General features: G+C 57.9%; 2 protein-coding genes across 2 annotated transcripts; both read left to right on the top strand.

Annotated features, from left to right (window-relative positions):
- Window positions 1-7,605: 7,605 nt before the first annotated feature.
- Window positions 7,606-10,891, top strand: LOC147414329 (uncharacterized; the record flags this gene model as incomplete). Its single annotated transcript, XM_086474006.1, has 6 exons — window positions 7,606-7,793; window positions 7,946-8,135; window positions 8,621-9,163; window positions 9,216-9,397; window positions 9,953-10,125; window positions 10,539-10,891. Coding segments are annotated over 6 exons (1,629 nt in total), but the record flags the coding sequence as incomplete, so codon positions are not given.
- Window positions 10,892-19,754: 8,863 nt separating this feature from the next.
- Window positions 19,755-23,286, top strand: LOC147414328 (uncharacterized). The gene is made up of 7 exons (XM_086474005.1): window positions 19,755-19,892; window positions 19,988-20,175; window positions 20,328-20,517; window positions 21,003-21,536; window positions 21,597-21,778; window positions 22,348-22,520; window positions 22,934-23,286. The coding sequence occupies exons 1-7, from the start codon at window positions 19,755-19,757 to the stop codon at window positions 23,284-23,286; spliced, it is 1,758 nt and encodes a 585-aa protein (XP_086330131.1).
- The last annotated feature ends 277 nt before the right edge of the window (window positions 23,287-23,563 follow it).

Below are 23,563 nucleotides of genomic sequence, written 5' to 3'. Positions count from 1 at the left end.
CCGCCCCGAACGGCACCGCCGACGCCATCGGCGCCTGTGAGTGGGGGAGGTGGGAGGGAGGGGCTGTGGCCACGCAGCCAACGCCCAATGCCCCGTTCCCCCCTGGCTGCCCCGCCCAATCCCCCGCTGACCCCTGTCCTTCCCAGCCAACCCCAACCAGCCTCCCCCGCCCCACCACGGATGTCAGGCCTGTGACGGGGTGCGTGACGGCTGGCCATTTTCTTGGGCAGTGGAAGTGCCGCTGGACCACGGGCAGCTGCGCCAGCTGATTCTCCAGAGGCACGAGAAGCAGCAGGCCGACGCTCCTGGCACGGGCAAGAGGAGGAGGGCTAGACTGAAGATTTCGTGTGCTGACAGCTTCAAATCTGAGCGGGCCAGTGCTCCTGGCAGGGGACCTTCGAGAGAAGAGATCACAGAATGTCAGGGGTTGCAAGGGACCTCGAAAGATCATCCAGTCCAAGCCCCCTGCCAGAGCAGGACCACCTAGAGTAGGTCACACAGGAACGCGCCCGGGCAACTTTTGAACGTCTCCAGAGAAGGAGACTCCACCACCTCTCTGGGCAGCCTGTTCCAGGGCTCTGTCATCCTCACAATTAAAAAGTTTTTCCCTTATGTTCACGTGGAATCTTCTGTGCTCCAGCTTGCACTTGTTGCCCCTTGTCCTGTCATTGGACGTCACCGAGAAGAGCCCGGCTCCACCCTCCTGACACTCGCCCTTTACGTATTTATGAACATCCATGAGGTCACCCCTCAGTCTCCTCTTCTCCAAGCTCAAGAGACCCAGCTCCCTCAGCCTTTCATCAGAAGGGAGACGTTCCACCCCCTTCATCACCTTTGTGGCTCTGCGCTGGACTCTTTCCAGCAGTTCCCTGTCCTTCTGGAACTGAGGGGCCCAGAACTGGACACGCTATTCCAGATGGGCTCTCAGCGGGGCAGAGGAGAAGGGGGAGGAGAACCTCTCTCGACCTACTGACCGCACCCCTTCTCATACCCCCCGGGATGCCATTGGCCTTCTTGGCCACCAGGACACATTGCTGGCTCATGGTCATCCTGCTGCCCACCAGGCCCCCCAGGCCCCTTTCCGCTACGCTATTCTCCACCAGCTCAGTCCCCAACCTCTACTGGGACATGGGGTTGTTCTTTCCCAGCTGCGAGACCCTGCACTTGCCCTTGTTGTAGTTCATTAAATGTCTCCCCGCCCAGCTCTCCAGCCTGTCCAGGTCTTTCTGAACGGCAGCACAGCCTCCTGGGGTGTCAGCCACTCCTCCCAGTTTGGTGTCAGCAGCAAACCTCCTGACAGGGTGCTCTGTTCCCTCATCCAGGTCATTGACGAATATATCGAAGAGTCCTGGTCCCAGCACCCACCCCTGAGGGACTCCACCAGATCCAGGCCTCCAACTAGACTCTGTCCCATTCACCACAGCTCTCTGACTTCTTTCCTTCAACCAATTAAACAAGCCACCTCACTACCCGGTCATCCAGACCACACTTCCTCAGTTCTGCTGCGAGGATGCTGTGGGAGACAGTGTCAAGTGCTTTACCGAAATCAAGATAAACCACATCCACTGCACTACCATCATCTATCCATCCACCTGGTTACGTCTTCATAAAAGGCTATCAGACTTCCATTGGTAAAGCCATGTTGACTGCTCCTAACGACTCTCTTATCCTTGATATGCCTACAGGCAGCACTGAGGGTAAGTTGTTCCATCACTTTTCCAGGGATGGAGGTGAGGCTGACCAGTCTGTAGTTACCCGGGTCCTCCTTCTTGCCCTTTTTGAAGACTGGACTGACATTTGCTTTCCTCCAGCCCTCAGGCACCTCTCCTGTTCCCCACGACTAACCAAAGATAATGGAGAGTGGTCTAGCAATGACTTGTGCCAGCTCCCTCAGCACCCGCGTGTGCATCCCAGCAGGGCCCATGCATTTGTGTATGTCCAGCTTGCTTAATTGATCCCTAACCCAGTCCTCATCAATCAAGGCAATCTCCTCCTTTATCCTGACTTCCTCTGGGGCCTCAGGGCTCTGGAGCTCCTGAGGACAGTCTCCAGCAGCATAGACAGAGGCAAAGAAGGCGTTCAGTAGCTCCACCTTCCCTGTATCCTCTGTCACCAGGGCACCCGCCTCATTCAGCAGTGGGCCTACATTGCCTCTAGCATTAGTTTTGTCTGCAATGTATTTGAAGAAGCCCTTTCTGCTGTCCTTGACCTCCCTTGCAAGGCTTAACTCCAAGGAGGCCTTAGCTTTCCTAGTTGCCTCCCTACATCCTCTGACAACAGTCTTATAGTCCTCCCAAGTGGCCATCCCCTGCTTCCAAGATCTATAGACTCTCTTCTTCCACTTGAGTTTGCCCATCAGTTTCCTGTTCAACCACGTGGGTCTCCTGCCTCCCTTTCTTGATTTCCTACCCACTGGCATGCTCCGATCTGGAGCCTGGAAAAAGTGGTCCTTGAATAGAAACCGACTCTCTTGGGCCCCTTTACCTTCTAGTACCCTGCCCCATGGGATTTCCCCTAGCAATTGCTTGAAAAGGCCAAAGTTGGCCCTGCTGAAGGCCAAGGTTGTGATCTTGCTTGGTGTTCTCTTCCTACCGCACAAGATCCTGAACTCCGCCATCTCATGATGGCTGCAGCCAAGGGCTGCCCTCAACCTTCACCGCTTCAACCAGACCCTGCTTGCTAGTGAGATAAGATTGTTATAAGATCTGCTCTAGCAGTGCTCCTCTCCTAGTTGGCTCATCCACCATTTGCATCAAGAAGTTCTCATCGATGCACTGGAGGAACCTCCTGGACTGTGAATGGCTAGCTGTGTAGGTCTCCCAGCAAATATCTGGGTAATTAAAATCCCCCACGAGTACCAGGGCCTGTGAATGCCAGGCTGCTGTCCGCTGCCTGTAGAAGGCCTCATCAACTTCCTCATCCTGATCGGGTGGCCGGTACTAGACACCCACGGCAGTATCTCCCATGCTAGCCTGCCCCTTGATTCTCACCCACAAACTCTCAACCCGCTCCTCATCCACCCCTGGACAGAACTCCCTACGTTCTAGCTGCTCCCTCATGGAAAGAGCAACGCCACCTCCACCTCCTCGCCTTGTTGGCCTGTCTTTCCCGAAAAGGACGCGGCCATCCATGACCGCATTCCAGTCACGTGAGCAGTCCCACCATGTCTCTGTAATTGTCACCAGATCGTAACCCCTTGACCGGACACGGATTCCTGACTCCTCCTCTTTATTCCCCGTGCGGCGTGCACTGGCATACAGGCATCTCAGGGAGCGAGCTGAGCACGCCGACTGCACCCGAGGGGGATGGCAGGCCTTCCGGTCCTCACTAATACTAGAACAGTGCCCCACCGGTGCAAACCCAGCTACAACCCCATCCCCCTTCGAATCTACTTTAAAGCTCTAGCTACGAGCCCTGCTAATTGTTGCCCTAGAACCCTTTTCCCTCTACAAGATAAGCCCTTCCCACGTATTAGCATCAGGTCTGGTGTTTTCTAAAACCAGCCATTATCAAAGAACACACAAGAGCCCGGCCTGTAGCCCCAGTCCTGGAGCCAGGTATTTACAGCGTGGATCCTGCTATTGCTTCCCGTGTCATCACCCGCAACTGGAAGGAGGGAAGAGAAATTAACTTGCGCGCCAGACTCTTTCAATAATTGTCCCAAGGCCCCGAAGTCTCTCTTCATTCCCCTCGGGCTACGGGATGCAGCTTCCTCCCCTCCTGCCTGGAAGATCAGTAGCGGGTTGTAGTCTGATGACCGCACGAGGTTGGGGAGTTTCCTAGCGATATCCCTAATTCGGGCTCCAGGAAGACTACAGACTTCCCTATGGTGAGGGCCGAACCCACATACTGGGCCCTCTGTTCCCTTTAGGAGTGAGTCTCCAACAACTCGAACTCTTCTCTTCTTCCTTGTGGAGGAGGTTGCTATACGGCTGGAAGGCCTGTCTGACTGTGGTGAGACCTCCGGCATAGGCTCTCGAGCATTCACCCCCTCATTGGACTGGCCGTCTTCCAGCAGGGCCTCATATCTCTTTCTCAGAGGCACCCGGGGAGGTGAGGCAGGCAAGGAGGGCGCTTGCAGGCAACTTGCCTCCGCTCACTTCTTTCATTTAGGCTTCTGTCTTCCCCCTGACAGGGGCAGGATACAGGGGCCCCTGTTTCCTGGGTGCGCTCTGGTGGGTGCCCCCCTTTCTGTTGTAGGGAGGGCAGAGCCTGGTTCCACCGGCCTGTCTCCACTTCAGCCTCCCTAATGCTCCGAAGCCTTTTCATTTCACTTGTAACCTCGCAGCCTCGTCGTGCAGCTGGGCCACTCGGCCGAGCAGATCGTCTACCCGCTCCCACCGCACCCGGCCGTACTCGTGGCTGCCCCCCGCCGCCAGCGAGAGGCTGTGGCATTCCCTGCAGCCTGTGACCTGGACACCTGCAGGTTTACCTGCGACCTCTGCCTGGCTCGCCACATTGCATCCAACAGGTCTTGCCCGGGTTGCCACCACAGCTGCCCACACCACCAGCTGCTGGGGCTGCCGCGGCACACTCTGGTCGCAGCGCTCCCCAGGCCGCTTTTTCCAGGCGTCAGGGAGGGCGGCGATGTTCTGGCAACGGCCAGGTCTCGCCCGCGTCTCCCACGAGAGCTGCCGGCTCCAGGCGAGCCGCTCCGCGGCCCTGGCATCTCCTTCCCTCAGGAAAAGCCGCTGTGCGCTGACATCTGCCGCTCCGGTGCGGGCTCGGCCGGCTGCGGGCAGCTCCCCTCGGCGACGACCATCTCGTTCCAACCCCCTGCCATGGGTAGGGACACCTTCCACCTGCGGGAGCTGCGTGAGGACACTGACACGATCAATGTGATCTAACAAGTGAACCTTTATTTCCGTGTTTCCAGTGCAATTTATAACCCTCGACCACACCCAATAAATACTGATTGGCTTCATCGCAAATAACAGCCCATAGTCCTACCTGATTGGCCACATTGCGAGTCACGTTCAAGTCACGTTCACAAATGTTCACACCCATCTTCTTCGAGAAATTAAAACTGCGTCATTAATGGCGGCTGTCTCTTCTCCTGCACCTGTAAGATGTTCATGCCCCCTGCACCGCAAGTTGTTCATGCTTTCAGCAGTTCCGGTACGTCCCAGCTCAGGTTCTCTGGAAAGGCTGGATTGTTCACATGTCCCTTATTTCATAAATATCCTCCCACATTCCACCAGACCAGGTCGCTCCCAGCCCCATCCAGCCTGGCCTTGAGCACTGCCAGGGAGGGGGCAGCCACAGCTTCCCTGGGCAACCTGTGCCGGTGCCTCACCGCCCTTGTAGTGAAGAACTTCTTCCTAATGTCTAATCTCAATCTCCTGCCCTGCTTTATGGATCATTTGTGCCAGTCCACCGGCTAGTCGAGGATGCATCGTCAGATTGCGAGGTGGCTGCCTCCTCTTTCAGGTGGTTTCGCTGACTCTCAAACATCAGCCGAGCACAAACAGCCACTTCCTGATGGCTGGCTTGACATCTCAAACACCTACCTGCTCTACCAACCTGGGGAGGTGAAGGGGCTACTAAATCCCATAAGGAGACAAACATCCTCCCTGCCGTGGGTTAACTCTTTAGTTCCATGTGGGATTTGTTTTGGCAGGATTTGGGAGAAATATCCCCAACCCATCCTGGTCCATCAGCCGCGCGTGTGAAGGATAAACTTGTTAAATTCATACTTTGCTGAGCACCAGGATGGGTTCAAACTATTGCGTTCTGGGTTGGTTGGGTTTTTTTGCTAATGTTACCAGCAGGAAGAAGAAGAACGACATTTGAGATGAAGGGGTCGCTTGGTTGTTTTTCAGGATTTCCTTTTGTTGCAGAGGGATCTGCAGGGATGCAGGGTCTCGGGGGGCAGGATCAGACTGGCCCCCTCCATCAGCCAGTTGAGCATTGCTTGGATGAAGAGAGTCCCCTTTTAGTCCACCCTGGCCACCCTGTAGTCGCTAGATCCTCCTTGGCAACGGTCCCCACGGACAACCCGCCCCCACCCCATTGTGACGACACAGTGGTGACATCAGGGTCAGTGCGTGTTCCACAGAGCCCGGGGCAGTGCAGGACAGGACAGCGACCGGACAGCAGCTCCCTGCCGGGCTCTCGCCTCTCCTGCGCTTGCCACTGGAAACAGGGGCTGATCTTTGGCAAAACCCCACTGCCGCCGTGGTCCCGACCCCTGGCTGGAGCGGAACCGCAGCACCCTGCGGTGGGGTGAGCAGCGTCGGGGGGGGACGGGGAAGACCAGGGGGCTGCAGCGGGCCTGGGGGGGGACACGACCCTCTTTGGGGGTGAGGGCTGCGGGGTCGGCCCCAGTGCCCTCCCTGGCTGCAGCGAGACCGGGGCTGAATCCAGGCGACATCCCCGACTCGTGCTCCGCAGGGGCTCTGGCCGTCGGCACGGGGGGACCTTTCTACGAAAACCCAGGTAGCGAACGGGGTGGAACAGCTCAAGCCATCTGTTCTGCCCCTGCTTCTGAACTCGGCAAGAGGAGCGTGTTTTGCGATGCCATCACTACAAATGCTCTGTTTTTATTCACCGCGCAGCCACCTGTGATGGTTTCCTCATGTGCCAAACGCTCGAGCGGGCGCTGAGGGACAAGCGGGGGCCACAACCGCCCCCTTAGCTGGGTTTCATTTCTCTCCTTGGAAAGCAGGCCTGGCCCTGCGGAGGCTTCCTCGTCCCCTTCCCGAACTGTCTGCAGAGCGACCGGTGGAGACAGCTGGAAGCAATGAGCGACTCAAAGGTAAAAACTGAAGCACGATCCCAAGCTGAATTTCTGGACAGGCGCTCTGGGGGATCTGCCGTGGGGATCTCACCTGCAGAAATCAGTGGCGCGGTGGGGTGAGCCGGACAGGCGGTGGGGAGCCAGGCTCTCTTTTGCCAGCAAGGCGTTGGGTTGCGGCGGGGCTCGTTCTGCCTGCCCTCCTGTGCCGGGGATGAGGCCGTGGCGTGAGACCTGGGTGTTGGGGGAGGCAGGGTTGGGCAACAGGGGTCAGCTGAGGTCAGGGGGGTAGTGGTGGATGCAACTGCCAGAGCTGCAGTGCTCACCTGTAAGGCAGTGACTTCTCAGCCAAAAGTCACCTTCGCACAGCTGGGGATGCGAGCGCTCCTGCTCCGCTCCTGGGCAAAGTCAGCGGGGTTCCTTCATGTCATGTCCCCAGTAGGGGTGGGTTTGATTCTGACTGACGTGGTCCCGGCAGTCACGCTGGGTGATAAAAGTGGTGACAACGTGCCGTCACCTGCCCTCCGCGCTGCTGGAGGTCTGCACCCTGTTCTGGATGCGAGGTGCTAGCTGCGGCTCAGCTGCCCTGGTGTTGGCTGGTCTTGACGCCTCCTTGCCCTGGAAAGTGGTGCTAGCATGGCGGGGGGTTACCCAAGAGCACAGCGCCTGGCCGCCTTTGCTCTGAAGTGGATCAGAAGCGCTCATGGAGTTGGTTTGTGTGGCTCAGTGTTTGGGAGGGTACTGAATATCTTCGGTGCCAGTGAAGAGCTGAAGGTGGTGACGAAGAGCTGGAGGTGGCGATGCCATTAACCCACTGCCCCGTGCCCAGCTCCGCTGTCTACCACTGCTGGTGGGGTTTGCTCAAGTGACTGAGCTCTCCCTCTCTGTGTCAGCAGGGCGCGCTCTCTTTGAGGCAGAAGCTTTCAGCCTTCCCGGAGAAGGAGCAGGACAAGCTGGCTGAAGGCGAGTTCAGGAGACTGCAGGTGCAGTTTCGGAGAGCTGGGGAGAAGAACAGGTCCTATGGTGCCAAGACGAGGCGTCAGCTGCAGGCCCAGGAGTAAGTGCAGCTTGGCTCGGCTGCGTTGTGCCCGGAAAGTTCCTCCAGGCAGAGATGTGGGGACCCTGGTGCTGAGGTGGGGAGGGGCAAGGACCTGCTCCGGCGTTGCAGGTGGGATGTGCTCCATGTTATTTGTTGTTTTGTTTTTACAGGCAAGAAATAGAGTCGCTGGCTCAAGAACAGAAGGAGGTGTTATCAACGCTGAGCCAGATCACGTCCCGGAGGAACGTGATGCTGGATGAGAGGAATCGTACGGAGCTCCACCGCCTTTTGCAGTCCAAATCCAAGCACGACTCTCTGATTGGAGAGAGAAAAGCCCTCTTAGCTGCCCTGGAGAAGCAGGTAACGCATCTGAACCATTCCCTGGCCGAGCACGGTAGAGCAGAGCAGAGTCACAGAGGGAGACCCGTGGCTGAAACCCCTCGATGCAGAATGCATCTCCTTCAGGCCTCGGAACAGAATGCTGCCTCCTGGCAAAAGACACGTGCCACTGACAAAGGGACAGAGCCAGGCTCCCATTCAAGTCAGCATCGCTGGCCAGAAAAGTACGGCGCAACTCTCAGCCTTGCTGTCCCACAGCTCTCTGCAGCTCCTCTTGGATGGCACACACCTGCCTGGGGTCACGCAACATCCCACTGCTTTTCCCTTGACTTTTGTCGTTCTTCTGAAAATGCAACATTTAGCTGTGCTGCCTGAGATGTGGCAAATCGAGGAGCAGCGACACCCGAGAGATGTCTCTTCACTTCTCCTGAGGACAGCCTGACAAGAGTCCAGAACGTAGGGCTGGAGATTATACTTTCTTTGGTTTTTTTCCTCTGTGTGCGCAGATATTAGAGCTGGAACAAGAGATTGCGAGTCAAAAGCGGAGAGCAGCAAAGGTGAAGGACGTGAAGAGGAGCGAGCGGCTGCCAAAGCAGGCCGAGACGCTGGAGACGTCTCTATACAACGTAAGCAAACCTTTGGCAGGCCTTTGGCGGCCGTGTGCGGGGCTGCACTGGGGCCTGTGTGCAACATGCCTTTTGGTCAGGACAAAGGGTAACGGTGCAAATGCGTTTGGTTGCCACAAGCTGCGTAAAGGCCCTGGCTTGTTCCCCTGGCCTGGTTGCTCCCAGAACCCCTCCAAGGCTCCTTCGAGCTTGGCGACCCAAATGCAGCACTTGTGCCTTGCCAAGAAGCCTGAAGGCCTGCGCCTGTTTAGTGACACGGCCGAGCTGCCTGAGGCCACCTTGCCTTGGACAATGCCAGCTCCGGGTCTCGGCCTGGCCTACTGTTGCCTCTCCAGCCTTAGGGAGGAGGATACTGCAGGGCCAGCTTCACATCCCTTGGCCCGTGTTTGTCTCAGCCCTGGTCGAGGTCTTTCTGCAGAGACCTGAGCCCCCCAGTCCCGCAGCAGCTTCAGACCCCTTGCTTCTCTCTCCCCAGGTCACTGTCCGTTTCCACACCGCTGTGAGCAGAAACAAGCAGCTGCATGAAGAGATTGAAAGCCTCCAAATACAGAAAGCTGCTTTGAACAACATCTTCTTTAAGCTCCACAGGAAGCTGGAGAAGCAACGCAGGAGGATGAACAGCGCTCTTCAGCAATCCACAGAAGCCTACGAGGAGTGGTACGTGGCCTTGCGAACGCTCTGCGGTAAACTTGGCACCGGTGGGCAATGGCGGCGTCGAGTAGCGATGACAAGAGAGACCGCTGGCAACTTGAGAGAGAGGATTCTCCGCTCTTGTCTAGAGCTGGGTGCCGAGGGCTGGGTGCCGAGGGCTGGGTGCCTGGTCAGTGCAGGGAGACCGGTACCTCCAGGGTGATTTACTCCACCCGCCCCAGAGGTTTCTCGGGATGGGGTGAGCTGCCTCGCGGAGCAGTCTCTGTCCGCTGAGTCCCACCTGAGCCCACAGAGGGGGACGCAGCAGATGCGGAGCAGAGGCCAGCCAGCTCTGGTCCAAGTGAGCCGGGCTGCCGGAGCTGGGTGCTGTGTCCAAGTACAAAACCCCACCAAGAGCTCTGTCAGCTTGCTGCTGGCCTTGGGCTGACACAGCCGCATCGCGATGAGAGCTGGGCAATGTGCACAGCATCACGGGGGCTTGGCTGGGTCAGGCACGGAGACGGCCAGGAAGAGAAATCGTTCTAACTACGCGTGGTGTAACCTGCTGCTTTCTGCGTGCAGGATGGAGACTCTGAACAGAACTAGAGAGGAGACTGAAAAGCAGAGGAAAGACGCTGCCCTGCACGAAAGGCAGAAGCGTGTCCTTGGCACGGCGCAGATCGAAATGAAAACTTTCATGGACACCAAACTGCGAGATCTCTCGGAGTTGAAGGAAAAGGCCCAAAAGAACAAAGGTAGCAAATGAGAGAAATGCCGTGCAACGGGGACCCCAAACCAGGGCTGCGCAGGGTTGGCAAGGGGTGGCTTATAGCGCTGCACCCCAAAGGCAGGACGTCTCCTCTGCCTGCAGGCTCCTTCAGCCACCCTTTGCCCTACAGAATAAACAGACAAACAGGGATAAGCAAGGGAGGCCACCTGAACCCCTGCGTCTTGGGGTGCCCTTGGGGGAGAGGGAGGGATGGGGAAGCAGGGACCCGCCTCCATGTGCAGCCGTGGCCCCTTTGATCCTGCTGGGGAGGGATGCCACTGTGTTTGCCCCATTCCCATGCAGGCTGTGAGCTCCTTGCTTAATTTCTGAGTGAAGGAAGGCTCTGCCAAGGGCAGCCGTGGGGACACGCGCAGCCCAGACGCTCCCTCTCTCCCTCAGCCTTGAAGGCAGCCAAGCGCATCAGGCAGAGGCAAGCAGAAGCAGAGAGCTTCGAGAGCCTGATGCCAGTTTACCAGCAGCTGCTGGAGCAGGCGGAGAACGGCGACATCGACCGGCTGATAGACAGCTTTGTCGCAGAGAATCAGAAGGAGTTCTCCTGCTTCAGCTACGCCATCGAGGTCAACAAGGAGATGGCGAAGATGCAGCAGAGGATCAACGACCAGCAGGTCTGTTCCAGGCCCTTCACGTCTCCCCTTTCTCAGCTGGTGCTGCTGGGCTGGGGCTTTTCCTCTCCCACGTGTCCGGAATCACACAAGAGCCCAGCTCAGAGCCTGCCACAGGGGCGGGATTAGGGGAAGGCAAAGGGGCAGCTAAAAGAGAACTCCCAGAGCCAGAAGGCGGCGTTCTCGGATCTGAAAAGGTCTCAATACTGCCACCGTGTACCCAGCAAAACGACTGCAGGATCCAGGAAAGGCAAGAGGTGCCTCGGCCATGTGTGGGGCTGGCTGGAGGGAGAAAGGCTGCCCGTTGTGAGGTCATCAGCTGCCCCCCTGGCCTGGTGACAGTGGTCCCCGGGGGGGGGTCAAGTGGGACGTCCCTGCTGCCAGGGCAGAGGGATGGTCCCCAGCCTCTGTCAGGCACATCTGGTGGGCACTCAGCCCATACCCCTCTCTCGTGCTTGTGTTTACACAGAGCAGGATTGCAGCCCTCATCGTGGACAAGGAGCCTGCGGAAGAGAGCCTGGAGGAAGTGGAGGTATGGCGGCCGGGCCTTCCCTCTGCAAGGGCAGCGCGGCCCTGCCACGTGTGCCAGGGAGTCTGGTCCTATGAATGCTGCTCTGGTCAAGGGCTGGACAGGCGTGGGCAGAAAAGGGCCCTGCATTGGCTTTGGCAGCCCTGTCTCCCAGTGCATGGTGAGAGGGTGCCTGCAGGGCTCCTGCCAGCCCTGGCTCTCCAGCGCCTGCGGCCTCGTGCGCGGCACGGGGAGCTTGGGCTCCCCTACGCAGAGCCTTTCCCCTGCAGGGACGGGAGCATGGGGTGGGATGTCTCCAGTGCCCAGCCTGGAAGTGGCCAGCACTGGGGTGTGGGGGAAGAGCAGGGGGCTGGGGTGACACCTGTCAAAACCTTTGTTGATAGGCAAAAATAATGGAAACCACCAAGGAAGCCAACATGTATGAAAAGAAATACAAGGAGAGCAGCAAGTTGCTGGGCCAGCTCAGATCTGGCGTGGAGGCCCTGCTCAAAGAAACCAGCTGTGATGCTACGAAGATAACGTGGCCGCTTGGAGACAACCTGGCGCAGATTCTGGGTGGGTCGGGGCTGCCCGTCTTCCCCTGCCACATGGCCTGGACCCTGCGTGTCCACCACCCGCTTGCACTGTGTTTTAATTGAGCTCTTGTTTTTTCCTCTGCCCCGTCACGCATGGGTGTCCCTAATGCGAATTCTGGGGTGCCAAATTGCCAGTCAACTCGGGAGCCAAGCCGGCTCTAGAAAGATGCCAGTGGAGCCCCAAGCCCTCCTCTCGGCTCTGGGTGCGGGAGCCGGCCTCGGGCCCTTGCCCCTGGGGAGACAGGCTGCCGGACGGCACCGCCTTGGGGAAGCCAGAGGATGAGCCCCTGCTCAGCAGACGGGCGGGGGCGGATTGGGGCAGGGGCCCTGCGTGACAGTGCTCCCTCCCACCCAGGTCTCCTGGAGAAGAGGACCCGCGAGCTCCTGCTGCAGGAGTCCATCCTGCGCTACACATCGGCTGAGGGCTCCCACCTGGCCCAGCCCTTCGCCCACCCGCTGCTGGGCGGCACCGAGCTCCTCTGGGGGATGGATCGCGCCCAGCTCTGCCCGACGGCCCCCGCCCCGAACGGCACCGCCGACGCCATCGGCGCCTGTGAGTGGGGGAGGTGGGAGGGAGGGGCTGTGGCCACGCAGCCAACGCCCAATGCCCCGTTCCCCCCTGGCTGCCCCGCCCAATCCCCCGCTGACCCCTGTCCTTCCCAGCCAACCCCAACCAGCCTCCCCCGCCCCACCACGGATGTCAGGCCTGTGACGGGGTGCGTGACGGCTGGCCATTTTCTTGGGCAGTGGAAGTGCCGCTGGACCACGGGCAGCTGCGCCAGCTGATTCTCCAGAGGCACGAGAAGCAGCAGGCCGACGCTCCTGGCACGGGCAAGAGGAGGAGGGCTAGACTGAAGATTTCGTGTGCTGACAGCTTCAAATCTGAGCGGGCCAGTGCTCCTGGCAGGGGACCTTCGAGAGAAGAGATCACAGAATGTCAGGGGTTGCAAGGGACCTCGAAAGATCATCCAGTCCAAGCCCCCTGCCAGAGCAGGACCACCTAGAGTAGGTCACACAGGAACGCGCCCGGGCAACTTTTGAACGTCTCCAGAGAAGGAGACTCCACCACCTCTCTGGGCAGCCTGTTCCAGGGCTCTGTCATCCTCACAATTAAAAAGTTTTTCCCTTATGTTCACGTGGAATCTTCTGTGCTCCAGCTTGCACTTGTTGCCCCTTGTCCTGTCATTGGACGTCACCGAGAAGAGCCCGGCTCCACCCTCCTGACACTCGCCCTTTACGTATTTATGAACATCCATGAGGTCACCCCTCAGTCTCCTCTTCTCCAAGCTCAAGAGACCCAGCTCCCTCAGCCTTTCATCAGAAGGGAGACGTTCCACCCCCTTCATCACCTTTGTGGCTCTGCGCTGGACTCTTTCCAGCAGTTCCCTGTCCTTCTGGAACTGAGGGGCCCAGAACTGGACACGCTATTCCAGATGGGCTCTCAGCGGGGCAGAGGAGAAGGGGGAGGAGAACCTCTCTCGACCTACTGACCGCACCCCTTCTCATACCCCCCGGGATGCCATTGGCCTTCTTGGCCACCAGGACACATTGCTGGCTCATGGTCATCCTGCTGCCCACCAGGCCCCCCAGGCCCCTTTCCGCTACGCTATTCTCCACCAGCTCAGTCCCCAACCTCTACTGGGACATGGGGTTGTTCTTTCCCAGCTGCGAGACCCTGCACTTGCCCTTGTTGTAGTTCATTAAATGTCTCCCCGCCCAGCTCTCCAGCCTGTCCAGGTCTTTCTGAACGGCAGCACAGCCTCCTGGGGTGTCAGCCACTCCTCCCAGTTTGGTGTCAGCAGCAAACCTCCTGACAGGGTGCTCTGTTCCCTCATCCAGGTCATTGACGAATATATCGAAGAGTCCTGGTCCCAGCACCCACCCCTGAGGGACTCCACCAGATCCAGGCCTCCAACTAGACTCTGTCCCATTCACCACAGCTCTCTGACTTCTTTCCTTCAACCAATTAAACAAGCCACCTCACTACCCGGTCATCCAGACCACACTTCCTCAGTTCTGCTGCGAGGATGCTGTGGGAGACAGTGTCAAGTGCTTTACCGAAATCAAGATAAACCACATCCACTGCACTACCATCATCTATCCATCCACCTGGTTACGTCTTCATAAAAGGCTATCAGACTTCCATTGGTAAAGCCATGTTGACTGCTCCTAACGACTCTCTTATCCTTGATATGCCTACAGGCAGCACTGAGGGTAAGTTGTTCCATCACTTTTCCAGGGATGGAGGTGAGGCTGACCAGTCTGTAGTTACCCGGGTCCTCCTTCTTGCCCTTTTTGAAGACTGGACTGACATTTGCTTTCCTCCAGCCCTCAGGCACCTCTCCTGTTCCCCACGACTAACCAAAGATAATGGAGAGTGGTCTAGCAATGACTTGTGCCAGCTCCCTCAGCACCCGCGTGTGCATCCCAGCAGGGCCCATGCATTTGTGTATGTCCAGCTTGCTTAATTGATCCCTAACCCAGTCCTCATCAATCAAGGCAATCTCCTCCTTTATCCTGACTTCCTCTGGGGCCTCAGGGCTCTGGAGCTCCTGAGGACAGTCTCCAGCAGCATAGACAGAGGCAAAGAAGGCGTTCAGTAGCTCCACCTTCCCTGTATCCTCTGTCACCAGGGCACCCGCCTCATTCAGCAGTGGGCCTACATTGCCTCTAGCATTAGTTTTGTCTGCAATGTATTTGAAGAAGCCCTTTCTGCTGTCCTTGACCTCCCTTGCAAGGCTTAACTCCAAGGAGGCCTTAGCTTTCCTAGTTGCCTCCCTACATCCTCTGACAACAGTCTTATAGTCCTCCCAAGTGGCCATCCCCTGCTTCCAAGATCTATAGACTCTCTTCTTCCACTTGAGTTTGCCCATCAGTTTCCTGTTCAACCACGTGGGTCTCCTGCCTCCCTTTCTTGATTTCCTACCCACTGGCATGCTCCGATCTGGAGCCTGGAAAAAGTGGTCCTTGAATAGAAACCGACTCTCTTGGGCCCCTTTACCTTCTAGTACCCTGCCCCATGGGATTTCCCCTAGCAATTGCTTGAAAAGGCCAAAGTTGGCCCTGCTGAAGGCCAAGGTTGTGATCTTGCTTGGTGTTCTCTTCCTACCGCACAAGATCCTGAACTCCGCCATCTCATGATGGCTGCAGCCAAGGGCTGCCCTCAACCTTCACCGCTTCAACCAGACCCTGCTTGCTAGTGAGATAAGATTGTTATAAGATCTGCTCTAGCAGTGCTCCTCTCCTAGTTGGCTCATCCACCATTTGCATCAAGAAGTTCTCATCGATGCACTGGAGGAACCTCCTGGACTGTGAATGGCTAGCTGTGTAGGTCTCCCAGCAAATATCTGGGTAATTAAAATCCCCCACGAGTACCAGGGCCTGTGAATGCCAGGCTGCTGTCCGCTGCCTGTAGAAGGCCTCATCAACTTCCTCATCCTGATCGGGTGGCCGGTACTAGACACCCACGGCAGTATCTCCCATGCTAGCCTGCCCCTTGATTCTCACCCACAAACTCTCAACCCGCTCCTCATCCACCCCTGGACAGAACTCCCTACGTTCTAGCTGCTCCCTCATGGAAAGAGCAACGCCACCTCCACCTCCTCGCCTTGTTGGCCTGTCTTTCCCGAAAAGGACGCGGCCATCCATGACCGCATTCCAGTCACGTGAGCAGTCCCACCATGTCTCTGTAATTGTCACCAGATCGTAACCCCTTGACCGGACACGGATTCCTGACTCCTCCTCTTTATTCCCCGTGCGGCGTGCACTGGCATACAGGCATCTCAGGGAGCGAGCTGAGCACGCCGACTGCACCCGAGGGGGATGGCAGGCCTTCCGGTCCTCACTAATACTAGAACAGTGCCCCACCGGTGCAAACCCAGCTACAACCCCATCCCCCTTCGAATCTACTTTAAAGCTCTAGCTACGAGCCCTGCTAATTGTTGCCCTAGAACCCTTTTCCCTCTACAAGATAAGCCCTTCCCACGTATTAGCATCAGGTCTGGTGTTTTCTAAAACCAGCCATTATCAAAGAACACACAAGAGCCCGGCCTGTAGCCCCAGTCCTGGAGCCAGGTATTTACAGCGTGGATCCTGCTATTGCTTCCCGTGTCATCACCCGCAACTGGAAGGAGGGAAGAGAAATTAACTTGCGCGCCAGACTCTTTCAATAATTGTCCCAAGGCCCCGAAGTCTCTCTTCATTCCCCTCGGGCTACGGGATGCAGCTTCCTCCCCTCCTGCCTGGAAGATCAGTAGCGGGTTGTAGTCTGATGACCGCACGAGGTTGGGGAGTTTCCTAGCGATATCCCTAATTCGGGCTCCAGGAAGACTACAGACTTCCCTATGGTGAGGGCCGAACCCACATACTGGGCCCTCTGTTCCCTTTAGGAGTGAGTCTCCAACAACTCGAACTCTTCTCTTCTTCCTTGTGGAGGAGGTTGCTATACGGCTGGAAGGCCTGTCTGACTGTGGTGAGACCTCCGGCATAGGCTCTCGAGCATTCACCCCCTCATTGGACTGGCCGTCTTCCAGCAGGGCCTCATATCTCTTTCTCAGAGGCACCCGGGGAGGTGAGGCAGGCAAGGAGGGCGCTTGCAGGCAACTTGCCTCCGCTCACTTCTTTCATTTAGGCTTCTGTCTTCCCCCTGACAGGGGCAGGATACAGGGGCCCCTGTTTCCTGGGTGCGCTCTGGTGGGTGCCCCCCTTTCTGTTGTAGGGAGGGCAGAGCCTGGTTCCACCGGCCTGTCTCCACTTCAGCCTCCCTAATGCTCCGAAGCCTTTTCATTTCACTTGTAACCTCGCAGCCTCGTCGTGCAGCTGGGCCACTCGGCCGAGCAGATCGTCTACCCGCTCCCACCGCACCCGGCCGTACTCGTGGCTGCCCCCCGCCGCCAGCGAGAGGCTGTGGCATTCCCTGCAGCCTGTGACCTGGACACCTGCAGGTTTACCTGCGACCTCTGCCTGGCTCGCCACATTGCATCCAACAGGTCTTGCCCGGGTTGCCACCACAGCTGCCCACACCACCAGCTGCTGGGGCTGCCGCGGCACACTCTGGTCGCAGCGCTCCCCAGGCCGCTTTTTCCAGGCGTCAGGGAGGGCGGCGATGTTCTGGCAACGGCCAGGTCTCGCCCGCGTCTCCCACGAGAGCTGCCGGCTCCAGGCGAGCCGCTCCGCGGCCCTGGCATCTCCTTCCCTCAGGAAAAGCCGCTGTGCGCTGACATCTGCCGCTCCGGTGCGGGCTCGGCCGGCTGCGGGCAGCTCCCCTCGGCGACGACCATCTCGTTCCAACCCCCTGCCATGGGTAGGGACACCTTCCACCTGCGGGAGCTGCGTGAGGACACTGACACGATCAATGTGATCTAACAAGTGAACCTTTATTTCCGTGTTTCCAGTGCAATTTATAACCCTCGACCACACCCAATAAATACTGATTGGCTTCATCGCAAATAACAGCCCATAGTCCTACCTGATTGGCCACATTGCGAGTCACGTTCAAGTCACGTTCACAAATGTTCACACCCATCTTCTTCGAGAAATTAAAACTGCGTCATTAATGGCGGCTGTCTCTTCTCCTGCACCTGTAAGATGTTCATGCCCCCTGCACCGCAAGTTGTTCATGCTTTCAGCAGTTCCGGTACGTCCCAGCTCAGGTTCTCTGGAAAGGCTGGATTGTTCACATGTCCCTTATTTCATAAATATCCTCCCACATTCCACCAGACCAGGTCGCTCCCAGCCCCATCCAGCCTGGCCTTGAGCACTGCCAGGGAGGGGGCAGCCACAGCTTCCCTGGGCAACCTGTGCCGGTGCCTCACCGCCCTTGTAGTGAAGAACTTCTTCCTAATGTCTAATCTCAATCTCCTGCCCTGCTTTATGGATCATTTGTGCCAGTCCACCGGCTAGTCGAGGATGCATCGTCAGATTGCGAGGTGGCTGCCTCCTCTTTCAGGTGGTTTCGCTGACTCTCAAACATCAGCCGAGCACAAACAGCCACTTCCTGATGGCTGGCTTGACATCTCAAACACCTACCTGCTCTACCAACCTGGGGAGGTGAAGGGGCTACTAAATCCCATAAGGAGACAAACATCCTCCCTGCCGTGGGTTAACTCTTTAGTTCCATGTGGGATTTGTTTTGGCAGGATTTGGGAGAAATATCCCCAACCCATCCTGGTCCATCAGCCGCGCGTGTGAAGGATAAACTTGTTAAATTCATACTTTGCTGAGCACCAGGATGGGTTCAAACTATTGCGTTCTGGGTTGGTTGGGTTTTTTTGCTAATGTTACCAGCAGGAAGAAGAAGAACGACATTTGAGATGAAGGGGTCGCTTGGTTGTTTTTCAGGATTTCCTTTTGTTGCAGAGGGATCTGCAGGGATGCAGGGTCTCGGGGGGCAGGATCAGACTGGCCCCCTCCATCAGCCAGTTGTGCATTGCTTGGATGAAGAGAGTCCCCTTTTAGTCCACCCTGGCCACCCTGTAGTCGCTAGATCCTCCTTGGCAACGGTCCCCACGGACAACCCGCCCCCACCCCATTGTGACGACACAGTGGTGACATCAGGGTCAGTGCGTGTTCCACAGAGCCCGGGGCAGTGCAGGACAGGACAGCGACCGGACAGCAGCTCCCTGCCGGGCTCTCGCCTCTCCTGCGCTTGCCACTGGAAACAGGGGCTGATCTTTGGCAAAACCCCACTGCCGCCGTGGTCCCGACCCCTGGCTGGAGCGGAACCGCAGCACCCTGCGGTGGGGTGAGCAGCGTCGGGGGGGACGGGGAAGACCAGGGGGCTGCAGCGGGCCTGGGGGGGGACACGACCCTCTTTGGGGGTGAGGGCTGCGGGGTCGGCCCCAGTGCCCTCCCTGGCTGCAGCGAGACCGGGGCTGAATCCAGGCGACATCCCCGACTCGTGCTCCGCAGGGGCTCTGGCCGTCGGCACGGGGGGACCTTTCTACGAAAACCCAGGTAGCGAACGGGGTGGAACAGCTCAAGCCATCTGTTCTGCCCCTGCTTCTGAACTCGGCAAGAGGAGCGTGTTTTGCGATGCCATCACTACAAATGCTCTGTTTTTATTCACCGCGCAGCCACCTGTGATGGTTTCCTCATGTGCCAAACGCTCGAGCGGGCGCTGAGGGACAAGCGGGGGCCACAACCGCCCCCTTAGCCGGGTTTCATTTCTCTCCTTGGAAAGCAGGCCTGGCCCTGCGGAGGCTTCCTCGTCCCCTTCCCGAACTGTCTGCAGAGCGACCGGTGGAGACAGCTGGAAGCAATGAGCGACTCAAAGGTAAAAACTGAAGCACGATCCCAAGCTGAATTTCTGGACAGGCGCTCTGGGGGATCTGCCGTGGGGATCTCACCTGCAGAAATCAGTGGCGCGGTGGGGTGTGCCGGACAGGCGGTGGGGAGCCAGGCTCTCTTTTGCCAGCAAGGTGTTGGGTTGCGGCGGGGCTCGTTCTGCCTGCCCTCCTGTGCCGGGGATGAGGCCGTGGCGTGAGACCTGGGTGTTGGGGGAGGCAGGGTTGGGCAACAGGGGTCAGCTGAGGTCAGGGGGGTAGTGGTGGATGCAACTGCCAGAGCTGCAGTGCTCACCTGTAAGGCAGTGACTTCTCAGCTACAAGTCACCTTCGCACAGCTGGGGATGCGAGCGCTCCTGCTCCGCTCCTGGGCAAAGTCAGCGGGGTTCCTTCATGTCATGTCCCCAGTAGGGGTGGGTTTGATTCTGACTGACGTGGTCCCGGCAGTCACGCTGGGTGATAAAAGTGGTGACAACGTGCCGTCACCTGCCCTCCGCGCTGCTGGAGGTCTGCACCCTGTTCTGGATGTGAGGTGCTAGCTGCGGCTCAGCTGCCCTGGTGTTGGCTGGTCTTGACGCCTCCTTGCCCTGGAAAGTGGTGCTAGCATGGCGGGGGGTTACCCAAGAGCACAGCGCCTGGCCGCCTTTGCTCTGAAGTGGATCAGAAGCGCTCATGGAGTTGGTTTGTGTGGCTCAGTGTTTGGGAGGGTACTGAATATCTTCGGTGCCAGTGAAGAGCTGAAGGTGGTGACGAAGAGCTGGAGGTGGTGATGCCATTAACCCACTGCCCCGTGCCCAGCTCCGCTGTCTACCACTGCTGGTGGGGTTTGCTCAAGTGACTGAGCTCTCCCTCTCTGTGTCAGCAGGGCGCGCTCTCTTTGAGGCAGAAGCTTTCAGCCTTCCCGGAGAAGGAGCAGGACAAGCTGGCTGAAGGCGAGTTCAGGAGACTGCAGGTGCAGTTTCGGAGAGCTGGGGAGAAGAACAGGTCCTATGGTGCCAAGACGAGGCGTCAGCTGCAGGCCCAGGAGTAAGTGCAGCTTGGCTCGGCTGCGTTGTGCCCGGAAAGTTCCTCCAGGCAGAGATGTGGGGACCCTGGTGCTGAGGTGGGGAGGGGCAAGGACCTGCTCCGGCGTTGCAGGTGGGATGTGCTCCATGTTATTTGTTGTTTTGTTTTTACAGGCAAGAAATAGAGTCGCTGGCTCAAGAACAGAAGGAGGTGTTATCAACGCTGAGCCAGATCACGTCCCGGAGGAACGTGATGCTGGATGAGAGGAATCGTACGGAGCTCCACCGCCTTTTGCAGTCCAAATCCAAGCACGACTCTCTAATTGGAGAGAGAAAAGCCCTCTTAGCTGCCCTGGAGAAGCAGGTAACGCATCTGAACCATTCCCTGGCCGAGCACGGTAGAGCAGAGCAGAGTCACAGAGGGAGACCCGTGGCTGAAACCCCTCGATGCAGAATGCATCTCCTTCAGGCCTCGGAACAGAATGCTGCCTCCTGGCAAAAGACACGTGCCACTGACAAAGGGACAGAGCCAGGCTCCCATTCAAGTCAGCATCGCTGGCCAGAAAAGTACGGCGCAACTCTCAGCCTTGCTGTCCCACAGCTCTCTGCAGCTCCTCTTGGATGGCACACACCTGCCTGGGGTCACGCAACATCCCACTGCTTTTCCCTTGACTTTTGTCGTTCTTCTGAAAATGCAACATTTAGCTGTGCTGCCTGAGATGTGGCAAATCGAGGAGCAGCGACACCCGAGAGATGTCTCTTCACTTCTCCTGAGGACAGCCTGACAAGAGTCCAGAACGTAGGGCTGGAGATTATACTTTCTTTGGTTTTTTTCCTCTGTGTGCGCAGATATTAGAGCTGGAACAAGAGATTGCGAGTCAAAAGCGGAGAGCAGCAAAGGTGAAGGACGTGAAGAGGAGCGAGCGGCTGCCAAAGCAGGCCGAGACGCTGGAGACGTCTCTATACAACGTAAGCAAACCTTTGGCAGGCCTTTGGCGGCCGTGTGCGGGGCTGCACTGGGGCCTGTGTGCAACATGCCTTTTGGTCAGGACAAAGGGTAACGGTGCAAATGCGTTTGGTTGCCACAAGCTGCGTAAAGGCCCTGGCTTGTTCCCCTGGCCTGGTTGCTCCCAGAACCCCTCCAAGGCTCCTTCGAGCTTGGCGACCCAAATGCAGCACTTGTGCCTTGCCAAGAAGCCTGAAGGCCTGCGCCTGTTTAGTGACACGGCCGAGCTGCCTGAGGCCACCTTGCCTTGGACAATGCCAGCTCCGGGTCTCGGCCTGGCCTACTGTTGCCTCTCCAGCCTTAGGGAGGAGGATACTGCAGGGCCAGCTTCACATCCCTTGGCCCGTGTTTGTCTCAGCCCTGGTCGAGGTCTTTCTGCAGAGACCTAGCCCCCCAGTCCCGCAGCAGCTTCAGACCCCTTGCTTCTCTCTCCCCAGGTCACTGTCCGTTTCCACACCGCTGTGAGCAGAAACAAGCAGCTGCATGAAGAGATTGAAAGCCTCCAAATACAGAAAGCTGCTTTGAACAACATCTTCTTTAAGCTCCACAGGAAGCTGGAGAAGCAACACAGGAGGATGAACAGCGCTCTTCAGCAATCCACAGAAGCCTATGAGGAGTGGTACGTGGCCTTGCGAACGCTCTGCGGTAAACTTGGCACCGGTGGGCAATGGCGGCGTCGAGTAGCGATGACAAGAGAGACCGCTGGCAACTTGAGAGAGAGGATTCTCCGCTCTTGTCTAGAGCTGGGTGCCGAGGGCTGGGTGCCGAGGGCTGGGTGCCGAGGGCTGGGTGCCTGGTCAGTGCAGGGAGACCGGTACCTCCAGGGTGATTTACTCCACCCGCCCCAGAGGTTTCTCGGGATGGGGTGAGCTGCCTCGCGGAGCAGTCTCTGTCCGCTGAGTCCCACCTGAGCCCACAGAGGGGGACGCAGCAGATGCGGAGCAGAGGCCAGCCAGCTCTGGTCCAAGTGAGCCGGGCTGCCGGAGCTGGGTGCTGTGTCCAAGTACAAAACCCCACCAAGAGCTCTGTCAGCTTGCTGCTGGCCTTGGGCTGACACAGCCGCATCGCGATGAGAGCTGGGCAATGTGCACAGCATCACGGGGGCTTGGCTGGGTCAGGCACGGAGACGGCCAGGAAGAGAAATCGTTCTAACTACGCGTGGTGTAACCTGCTGCTTTCTGCGTGCAGGATGGAGACTCTGAACAGAACTAGAGAGGAGACTGAAAAGCAGAGGAAAGACGCTGCCCTGCACGAAAGGCAGAAGCGTGTCCTTGGCACGGCGCAGATCGAAATGAAAACTTTCATGGACACCAAACTGCGAGATCTCTCGGAGTTGAAGGAAAAGGCCCAAAAGAACAAAGGTAGCAAATGAGAGAAATGCCGTGCAACGGGGACCCCAAACCAGGGCTGCGCAGGGTTGGCAAGGGGTGGCTTATAGCGCTGCACCCCAAAGGCAGGACGTCTCCTCTGCCTGCAGGCTCCTTCAGCCACCCTTTGCCCTACAGAATAAACAGACAAACAGGGATAAGCAAGGGAGGCCACCTGAACCCCTGCGTCTTGGGGTGCCCTTGGGGGAGAGGGAGGGATGGGGAAGCAGGGACCCGCCTCCATGTGCAGCCGTGGCCCCTTTGATCCTGCTGGGGAGGGATGCCACTGTGTTTGCCCCATTCCCATGCAGGCTGTGAGCTCCTTGCTTAATTTCTGAGTGAAGGAAGGCTCTGCCAAGGGCAGCCGTGGGGACACGCGCAGCCCAGACGCTCCCTCTCTCCCTCAGCCTTGAAGGCAGCCAAGCGCATCAGGCAGAGGCAAGCAGAAGCAGAGAGCTTCGAGAGCCTGATGCCAGTTTACCAGCAGCTGCTGGAGCAGGCGGAGAACGGCGACATCGACCGGCTGATAGACAGCTTTGTCGCAGAGAATCAGAAGGAGTTCTCCTGCTTCAGCTACGCCATCGAGGTCAACAAGGAGATGGCGAAGATGCAGCAGAGGATCAACGACCAGCAGGTCTGTTCCAGGCCCTTCACGTCTCCCCTTTCTCAGCTGGTGCTGCTGGGCTGGGGCTTTTCCTCTCCCACGTGTCCGGAATCACACAAGAGCCCAGCTCAGAGCCTGCCACAGGGGCGGGATTAGGGGAAGGCAAAGGGGCAGCTAAAAGAGAACTCCCAGAGCCAGAAGGCAGCGTTCTCGGATCTGAAAAGGTCTCAATACTGCCACCGTGTACCCAGCAAAACGACTGCAGGATCCAGGAAAGGCAAGAGGTGCCTCGGCCATGTGTGGGGCTGGCTGGAGGGAGAAAGGCTGCCCGTTGTGAGGTCATCAGCTGCCCCCCTGGCCTGGTGACAGTGGTCCCCGGGGGGGGGTCAAGTGGGACGTCCCTGCTGCCAGGGCAGAGGGATGGTCCCCAGCC

The sequence above is a fragment of the Leptosomus discolor genome, chromosome 16 (genome assembly GCF_034619465.1).
Source record: "Leptosomus discolor isolate bLepDis1 chromosome 16, bLepDis1.hap2, whole genome shotgun sequence".
NCBI classification, from domain to species: domain Eukaryota; kingdom Metazoa; phylum Chordata; class Aves; order Leptosomiformes; family Leptosomidae; genus Leptosomus; species Leptosomus discolor.
Note: the sequence above shows the minus strand (reverse complement) of the source record. Positions and strands in the feature narration are given on the sequence as shown.

Coding starts and splice junctions, on each gene's coding strand:
- LOC147414328 (XM_086474005.1), top strand. CDS start 19,755: ATGGCGGGGGGTTACCCAAGAGCACAGCGCCTGGCCGCCTTTGCTCTG. Junction 19,893..19,987: donor GTGCCAGTGAAGAGCTGAAG/GTGGTGACGAAG, acceptor TTGCTCAAGTGA/CTGAGCTCTCCCTCTCTGTG. Junction 20,518..21,002: donor TAGCTGCCCTGGAGAAGCAG/GTAACGCATCTG, acceptor CTGTGTGCGCAG/ATATTAGAGCTGGAACAAGA.